The sequence below is a fragment of the Aplysia californica genome, unplaced genomic scaffold, assembly GCF_000002075.1.
Source record: "Aplysia californica isolate F4 #8 unplaced genomic scaffold, AplCal3.0 scaffold00013, whole genome shotgun sequence".
Taxonomy (NCBI): domain Eukaryota; kingdom Metazoa; phylum Mollusca; class Gastropoda; order Aplysiida; family Aplysiidae; genus Aplysia; species Aplysia californica.
The window spans coordinates 3,007,022-3,016,431 of record NW_004797283.1 but is presented as its reverse complement, the minus strand read 5'-3'; the positions used below and the strand labels follow the sequence as shown (position 1 = coordinate 3,016,431).

Sequence of the window (9,410 nt, the reverse complement as noted above, 5' to 3'; positions counted from 1 at the left end):
AGCCTTCCTCTTCTTACCGTCACCATGTGTGTGCTGACCCGCCCTATGTTTGATAAACAAACCACTGCAAAACCCAACTCCAATTCCACGCTACTAAAATTAGGTACATATATTCACACTCACCACATTACAGGACAAGAGTGGAAAACTGAAATATATATGGCTTCATACAGGTGCAGAGATGAGATTGAAGGGTTAGTTATGGTGGTCTCCTGCCTTTAACTTCCAAATGAAGGCTCATACAATTCCCAATGACTCCCACGGCCAGTCTCTTCATTCTAACTTTACGACACATCTTATGGAGGGACATACAGTGGGACAGCCTGTCAGGCTCTTTAAATTACTCACATAATATAAAGTAAAACACGTCTTCCAAAGGCATCAATATAAATAGACAATCATTTTGACACATAGAGAGTCAAGTATGAAAATGTCACTGGGTGTCTTACATTTTAGGAAAGAGCCACGCAAACAAACAACAACAAAAAAGAGAAAAAAAAAAAAACATTAAATTTTTTTTCTCCAGATATTCATACCACTTTCAAGGTGACAAATGGGCAAAATTCAAAATTGCACAGAATGAGATCAAATGCCATTACATGTCCTAGACCTAGATTCCGGCTTACCTCAGAAGGGGCAAAGACTTTCAATGGTGAATATAATGTGTTTGGTTTCTTCAGCATGAGGAGATGGGAATGTGACGACAAACGCGCAAAGGATGGACACACGTGACGAAATGTCAAAACACATTGTCATTAAATTTATTATGTAGCTGCAGAGTCGTGCAAAAAACACTGGCGATTCTACTGCTCTCACACCACAGCACGACGATTCCAAGCCTGGTGCAATTCTCCAACCCTGACATTATGGCATAACAGACCTGCCAACCCCTCCATGGCCAAAAATAGTTTTCCTTAGGATCCTCATTAAAACTTCAAGTACGGGGGGGAAAAAAAACGTCATTTACAACAAGGCGCGCAGATATTGCAAATAAACTTGTGTATTATTTTTATTTACTATAACTTGTGTACGACTGATGAAAACGAAATTCAATTAAATAATAAATAAAATTTTTATGCCCAAAAAAAATCAGAGGGTTCAGATTTTATTGGAGTATTTGGCAGGTCTGCGATAAAAACCTCTACAAAGCCAAGGCTTCTCATGAGGAAATCAAAAATCTAATCAGCATCTGAGAACTAAGTGCAAAACCTTTTTTTTAAAAACATAGAAATGACGACTGTCCTGCATAAAAGTAGGTTATATTTTCTCCACAAGAGCAATAATCAATCCTGACTAATTCCTACATTGTTCAAAATCCCAACACAAGAGAATTTCTGAGCAATTGGCACTCAGTTCAAGCCACACCGCACAAACAGTAATCCACGCCTTCACAGTCTGTCCACGGGCACACACAACCCACAACAGAAAGAGAAATCTGCACATGTACACGTGTGAGTGTGTTGAATCCAGCACTGTACACACACACACACACACAAACAGGTCCAAGTGTCTGTAGCTTGCTCCTCCTTCTGTCCATCCACACATCCATTCGCACAACCGTTGCCGATGCCATCAAAAGAACTGCCATTTGCCGAGGATGGCTTCCTTGACCGCCTCGACGTACTGCGCAGGGACCCAGTACACCCAATACCTGGAGGCTTCCGTCGGACCCAGCTGGATACCCTGCCAATGCGGAAATTTGAAACATGAAATTCCCACAGCCTCAGTGGACATTACAAATTGGTTTAGTTTTAGTTTTAGTAAGTGTTTTACGGCACTCGCAACATAATAAGGTCATATAAGTGCCGAAGATTAGAGATATTACAAGAGAGTAACAAACACGAAGAAGAAGGAAGGGAGATAAAGATGAAAGATGTCTGAGAGGAAAGAAGAAGCAAACCACACCAGAGCACCCGCCAACCACCCACATTAGAAATTGGGCCACTCCACAAAAAATGAAACTGCAGGGACATAAGTAGGACTACCACTGGCATGATGAGCTGCTAAGAATAAATTCTACACGGAGAAAAGGCTGGGGTCGTTGGATTTTTTTGTTGCTTTTGGGTTGTTGTTTGTTTGTTTGTTGTTCCTTTTTTGTTTTTTTGGGGGTTGTTTTCATTTTGTTACGGATAAGTTGCCTCTTGTTTAGTTTTAGTAGAGGTTTTACGGCACTCGCAACTGCATAAGGTCATATCAGCGCCAGAAGATTAGAGGTGTTACAAGAGAGTAACAAACATAAAAAAGAAGAAGGGGAGATGAGGACGATAGATGTTTGATGGGAAAGAAGAAGCAAACCACACCAGAGCACCCGCCACCCACCCAATAAGTTGCCTCTAAAAGAAAAAACCGAGAAGAAGAAAGAAAGACTGTATTACTGCTTGGAATTTTTTTTAGCACATCATCATCTCCATGTTACGTGTGTCACTGCAATTTCATTTTTCATGGAATGACCCAATCATAAATCTGAAACTTGTTACAGGGTTCCTGACATGAACTTCCCACCAAATTCAAGGAGATTTCAAGGAGTTTCAAGGAGGAATTTTTAAAATTCAAGGAGATTTGGTCAAGAAATTCATGACGAAAGCCTATTTTCGAAGGCCTACACTTGTCCGAAATGAACCATATCATAGTTTCGATTTCCCTACAAAAACTGTTCCCAGGGTGACTGTCAACCCGGCTTCTCAATTTTCCAGAGAGGGGGGGGGGGGGGGGGGGGGCTCATCCATTCTCCAGGGGCATGGGCATGTTACATAACAATGACAGTGCATGCTCCATTTATATTGAATATATAATATATACACACACACGTGCGCCGGCAAGCATGTAGGTACATTATATCCAGTCAAAAACATGATGTCAGTGTGGCACTGGGATACTGTGACTTAGGTATTTCAGTGTGTTCTGACTTATTTATATTTTCCCCTCATCATATTCCCCTATATAAACTATATAAAAATGAATCTTGCTTTGAGCCTCAGAAAAGGCCTAGAACTAGAACCAGAATATCCACTGTGAAGAACCGTTTTGGGTGTCAAGGTATATATAATAAACGTGAAAGACAAAAATTATTAATGACTCTAGATTTGACTAAAATTAGAGTAATAACATGAATGGCTCAAGTAGACCTATTCAGCGTGAGAGGTGTAAGAACTGTGGGAGGGCAAGATGCAGTGACACTGAAAATCTGCGAATCTTGAACAGAAAGCTAAAATATAGAATATACAATACATATAATTTACTACAACCTACCCAATGAAACAGGAACCCTATAGTTACAAACACACGGCTTACAAGGTTTGAGTATGACAGATCCCGATTCTATACAAGACTTTCACCAACGCGCGCTTTGCTGAGAGCTCTAGATCTAGATCTAGATAGTAGTAATCAAAATTCTGTAACGTAAAATCTGCTTCCAAGTTTAGTTTTTGTCATCCGGTGTTGCCTTCAACACCACCCCTACCCCTCCCCGCGTGCGTCTAAAAAAAAAAAAATCAATAATCCCCCCCCCCCCCCCCCGAGTCCTATACTTCGCAGCGCTCAGACTTAGCATGTACTTTGGTGACCTCAACCATCGCCGATACTCACGATGTGACGAAAACGCACTGGTTCAATGACCGGTCACGATGGCGAGCCCGACAAGAAGCTTGTACATGTATAACTTTCTTTTTCTTTCTTTTTTTTTTTCACAAGTGACAGCACAAGACAAACGATTTATTTTCATGGCGACACAGCGTATGTAATGCAGAACCTACATGTTACAAATGTGGCGCTATCAGAGTACTATAGGCCCTACCGGCAAATTTCTTGGTGATAACGAAAGCGAAAGTAGATTTTGATTTTACCGATCGAGCTTCAGTATCGCATACAATATACACTTCCACTTGTTGCCGCCAAAACCGCCCATGCGCGTTTATCGTACTCTCAGGCCGGGAAAGGCCGAATGAATATATCACAATCGCGACCAGCAAAAATGAACTCAAGGATGTTATCGGATTTGGTTTTCAATATTCGAGAAAGTTTATGTATTTTCCCGGGTCTTTCACGAGGCAATTTACAGATTTCTTCAAATTCCCGTTGCATTCCAGGTCTCGGCGATTTTTTTCAAATTCCTGGGTAATTCCAGGGACCGGGATTCCCCGGGGCCTGGCAGTCACCCTGTACACGTGTTCCTGTCCGATCTGGCAAAATTCAAGGAGTTTTCAAGGAGATTTTTTCCTTGAATGCAAATTCAAGCAGTTTTCAAGGACTCCTTGAATTCAAGGAGGCCGCGGAACCCTAAGATTTAATAGCAATCAAAATTCTGGAAAGTAAAATCTGCTTCCAAGTTCAGTTTTTGTCATCCGGTGTTGCCTTCAACCCCATCCCGCCAACCCCCTACTCAATAATACCCACATTCCAGAGTCCTATAATTCGCAGCGCTCAGACTTTGCATGTACTTTGGTGACCTCAACCATCGCCGCTACTCACGATGTGACGAAAACGCACAGGTTCAATGACCGGTCACGATGGCGAGCCCAACAAGAAGCTTGTATTATTTTTATTTTTTTTCACAAGTGACAGCACAGGACAAATGATTTATTTTCATGACGACACCGCGTTTGTAATGCAGAACCTGCATGTTACAAATGTGGCGTTATCAGACTACTATAGGCCCTACCGGCAAATTTCTGGGCGGTAACGAAAGCGAAAGCAGATCTTGATTTTCCCGATTGAGCTTCGGTATTGCACATACACTTCCACTAGTTGCCACCATAACCGCCTGTGCGCGGGTAACGTACTCTCGAGCCAGGAAAAGCCAAATGAATATTATATCACAATCGGGACCGGTAAAAATTAACTCAGGGGCCCCCGGGATTCCCGGGGCCTGGCAGTCACCCTGTGTTCCAGTCCCATCTGGCAAAATTCAAGGGGTTTTCAAGGACATTTTTCCTTGAATGCAAATTCACGCAGTTTTCAAGGACTCCTTGAATTCAAGGAGGCCGCGGGAACCCTGTACATAAGAGACTCGAAGGGTCTTTGGGGTTGGGTTTGTCTATGTGCCTTGGTCTTTCCTAAAACCCAACATAAACAGACAGGAACCATCTATGTGAAGCTACTGAAGCGTCTACTCACCATTATATGATAGTCTTCATGGCCCTTGATGGCTTCCGACACAACAGCTTTGATAGACTGCATCGGAATTTTGTCCGTTCGTTCTACAGAAGAGAAATAACACAACAGTCAAACACCGGAAAGACTTTGAGAGGCTGTACAAGCACCAAAAAAAAATTAATCGACTCGGTATAGAATATAAGGAGTATTTTTTACACTTCATTTCACAGCTAAAGCTACACATTACATGAGAATTTAAGAAAATTTTTCAATCCCTTAACTAGTGGAGAGATCAAAGGTGTAAATGTGAGGTATCGTGAAATCAGATGCTCGTCAAAATAATGATATTAAAGAAATCGTTTTTAGGCTCAACCCCTTTTAGTTTTTAAGCCCACTTAAAAACTCATTTCCATGACGATTCTTTTGCAAAACGCTGATTATAAAGACACAAAAAAAATTTGTAAAGTTTCACAAGGACTTTCAAGCTCTGTAAATCACCAGACTTTAGCCGCGATTTTCTCGCTAATTTTACCCCTGAAACCAGGTAACCCCCACCTCATTCAATTGTAAATATCTCGACTTTGATTCAAGATATATGGGTATTTTTTTTCATCAAAAGCAAGACAAGTGAACAAGCTTTAAGACAATATCAAGAACTCCATAAGCCCAAATATTGACGAGTGTCTGATTCCACTACGTCATGGAATATATTATAGGACAGTAAAAGAGATCATAAAAGTGAATGCAGTCATCTTATAGACCTGCATGTGAGCCTCAACAAGATTGTCTGAAAATTTTGCGCAACCCCCTCCCCCGCCCCCAAAGAAAAAGCCTTTGTGGGTGTCATACGGAAGGACATCCGAGTAACGAGCGACCACCCCAACAAACACAATAAAGAAGAGACCTAACCCTAACCCTACCCCCAAAAAACCTGCAAGTCCTAAATGAAAAAAAAATTAAATTAAAAAACCACACTCCAAAACAAACAAGGAGCATATAATCTAGATCTAGATCTATATATGGCTTCATCTACATTGCTATAGGGGGTTTGATACAATAAGTTATGAATAACACAATAGAATTGGAATATGAATCCTTCATATAGATCTAGATCTAGATCTAGATATCTAAATAAATCTAGATCTAGATCTTGTAGAACAAGTGAATTAGGAATAGGCTTTGAACTAGAAATCCGCATCCGATTCCGAACAGACGGACTCAGCTGAGTCTAGATTCTAGATCTCAATAAATAAATAATTCACGCACCTGATGAAATGCTTATTTTAACCAATATTAATATTACAGCACAACCTATGATAGGGTTTGACACAATAGAATTGGAATATGAATCCTCCATTGAGGTCTATAATGATCTATATAAATCTAGATCTAGATCTAGATTCTATTAGAACAAGAGAGTCGGACTTGAATGAATCCACACGATCTGAACAATTGAATTAGTCAACAAACGAAATTCAAAATGGCCGCTCGAGCACGAAACTGAAAGTAGATAATTTAAGTTGTCGTCCTTTTTCGTATTCGCATTTCTACTTATGTTCCGACAATTATGTCGGAAACGCCGACGTCGGCAGTCGGCGGTGCGCGCGTCGGCGGTCGGCATGAAAACGAAAGTGCCGACGAAGCCGACGGGAGAAAAAGGGGTCGCTGGCAGTCGGCCAAGCCTCGCACTACACACATTGACTGATACAGGCGGGCCTAGCGATAGCACCGGCCGGATCGCGGGTCGGGTCGCGATTGTCGGATTTCAGACGATTGTCGCAAACATGCAGGTCTACATCTTAGTGCCATCAAAAAGAATCTTTTTTTAAAGACCGCATACACTCAAGAGTTCATCGACTCCCACACACAACAGTCAATCTCTAGAAACAGCACCTTTATTTGGTGCAATGCCTCTACCTTCCTTCCTTATTTTTTTCTTCTCTTTTCCTTCATTCCTACCCAATTCTTCTCCTTAGAAATTAATTTGTCTGGCAGGCTGCAAGTTTTTTTGGGATTTTTTGGCTTTTTTTTCTCTAATTTCTAATTTGAAAACAAAGCAAGCCAAGAGCCCCAGTCGCTCACCTGTCATTCCTTCCTTATTTTTTTCTTCTCTTTTCCTTCATTCCTACCCAATTCTTCTCCTTAGAAATTAATTTGTCTGGCAGGCTGCAAGTTTTTTTGGGATTTTTTGGCTTTTTTTTCTCTAATTTCTAATTTGAAAACAAAGCAAGCCAAGAGCCCCAGTCGCTCACCTGTCATATTCGATAATAATAATAATCGATACTGATCTTGATATATGGATGTTGTAATCGATTCTAAAAAAATAAACAGTTACATTCTGGGTTACCAAGATGGCTGCTTCCATGTTCTTTACCGTAACCCCGATGTGTGTCTCACGTCTTGTTATGAATCAAACAATGATCTAAAGAACCCAACTAACACAACATCACCTTTGGTGCCTATCCAGAGCTGATCGGACTCCATCTTGAAGGTGAGCCGAACTTTCCCCCCAGCCTTGTTGTACATGCCGGAGAGAGGGACCTGTGGCAGGGGCTCCGTGCACTTCTTGATACCCACAGGCACGTCGTCGGGCTTGCCGTACTTGTCCAGAACTTTCTTGTGTTGCTAGAAAGAAGGGAGGACAACAACAAAAACATCAGCGAGGTGGCATTAGAGTTTTTAAAAGTTTTAGTAAGAGTTTTACTGCACTTGCAACACAATACGGTCATATAAGTGCCGAAGATTAGATGTGTTACAAGTGATTTCAAACACAAAAAAGAAGGAGGGGAGATAGAGACGATAGATTTTTTAGAGGAAAGAAGGAGCAAACTACACCAGAGCACCGCCACTTACCCACGGCAGTAGAGTGAAAACCTAAATGTATAATGTTTGATAAGTAAAAGTATGAGTTAAGTGCTTCCCCCCCCCCCCCCTTCAAAATAGGAATGTTATTTCAAGAGGGGGGATTTTAAGAATGAGGAAAAGAACAAACTCATTTTGATTACTAAACTGATTCGGCTTGCAGATCATTTTGACTCTGAACGCAAATAATTTGTAACTTCGTGACCTCAGGGGTGGTCTCACAAAAAATGAATAAAGAAATATCTAAATTTGATAAAAACCCTGTGTGTGGCAGATGGAAATGCTCAGAATCAAAAATACTATTCAATGACACCAGAAAAAAGGGAAGAAATGTAAGCAGTCAGGAAAAAAGATGAGAGGAAAGTGATGTGAAGAAAGGGAGCAATAGATAAGATAGGCTGTGAGCAGCTCTGCATCAAGACACAGGAGACAGTCAGCCGCTGTGAGCAGCGCCGCAGGCGGAAGAAGTTAAAATACATACGTACGATAGCAATGAGGTTACATTTGTCATCATACAATAAACAACATCACAATACGAATAATATGAACATAATAATAAATAATAATAATAAAAAATAATAAATGGTATTTATATGGTTCCACAAAGAAGTGCTCAATGCGCTGTGAAATAATACAAAGAACATATGCAGTGCACAGCTCCTATAGTAATCCTCTTTCTCTCTCTCTCCCTCTGTCTCTCTTCCTCACTCTCTTTATCTTTCTCTCTCTCTCTCTCTCTCCAGTACATCCTTGAGTAAAGACAATCCCACAAAACATACCAGTGACGGCTACCACAGTATCCACGGGTTCCCTTTCACGAGCAAGTGACATACCTTTTGTTCTGAGAGAGGTTCTTTCGCTGCTTTTGCAGACGCTTTTTCTTCTGCTTGCAGTTCTTTGGAGGCCGGGGCGCTGACAGAGAGGACATCATTCAAGGTGGAGCCTACGACCATGATCTTGGCTCCTTTCACCACCTTCAAGTCGCGTAACGTCACATCATCCTTCGCTAAACCTGGCAAAAGGAAATTATACAATGTTTGACCCATGATTAGAGATATGTGCACAATCTGTACTTTTCCATTATATGGAAACTTTATTTTTCAAATGAAGGTTTTATATGATGTGATGTGGGCCAATGGCCTTAAACACTGAATAAACGTACTTACTTATCATCTTTAGTTAAACCTGGTAAACAAGAAAAACACACAGGAGCAAAATCAGAATACTGTACTGGAAAGGAAGTAGCAGGTACCGTAGTCAAGTATAATAAGGCCCACACTGAAACATAGAGACTATTTAGGGAGTTGGCCGCTGACACTCGGCCTGTCAGGGTCAAGGTGGACAGAGTGATATACATCCAACATACAAACAGAACTGTCTTCATCATAAGGGAATCAAAATCACATTAATAAGAAATTGCAAACCAGATACTATTGTAAGAGACGGGAATAAAAGGA

The 9,410-nt window shown here is 41.0% G+C and overlaps 1 protein-coding gene across 4 annotated transcripts in view; it reads right to left on the bottom strand.

The window, feature by feature from the left end:
- Window positions 1–739: 739 nt before the first annotated feature.
- LOC101858987 (ubiquitin domain-containing protein UBFD1) overlaps window positions 740–9,410 on the bottom strand; it is a 17,383-nt gene continuing 8,712 nt past the window's right edge. For all 4 annotated transcript variants that reach the window (XM_005090194.3, XM_013084844.2, XM_013084841.2 and 1 more), the window contains 4 exons: window positions 8,787–8,965; window positions 7,542–7,716; window positions 5,113–5,195; window positions 740–1,683 (listed from right to left, as the gene is read on the bottom strand). In XM_005090194.3, coding sequence (XP_005090251.1) covers window positions 1,573–1,683; window positions 5,113–5,195; window positions 7,542–7,716; window positions 8,787–8,965 — 548 coding nt within the window. In that variant the 3' untranslated portion in view covers window positions 740–1,572. The remainder of the gene's footprint in view (window positions 1,684–5,112; window positions 5,196–7,541; window positions 7,717–8,786; window positions 8,966–9,410) is intronic.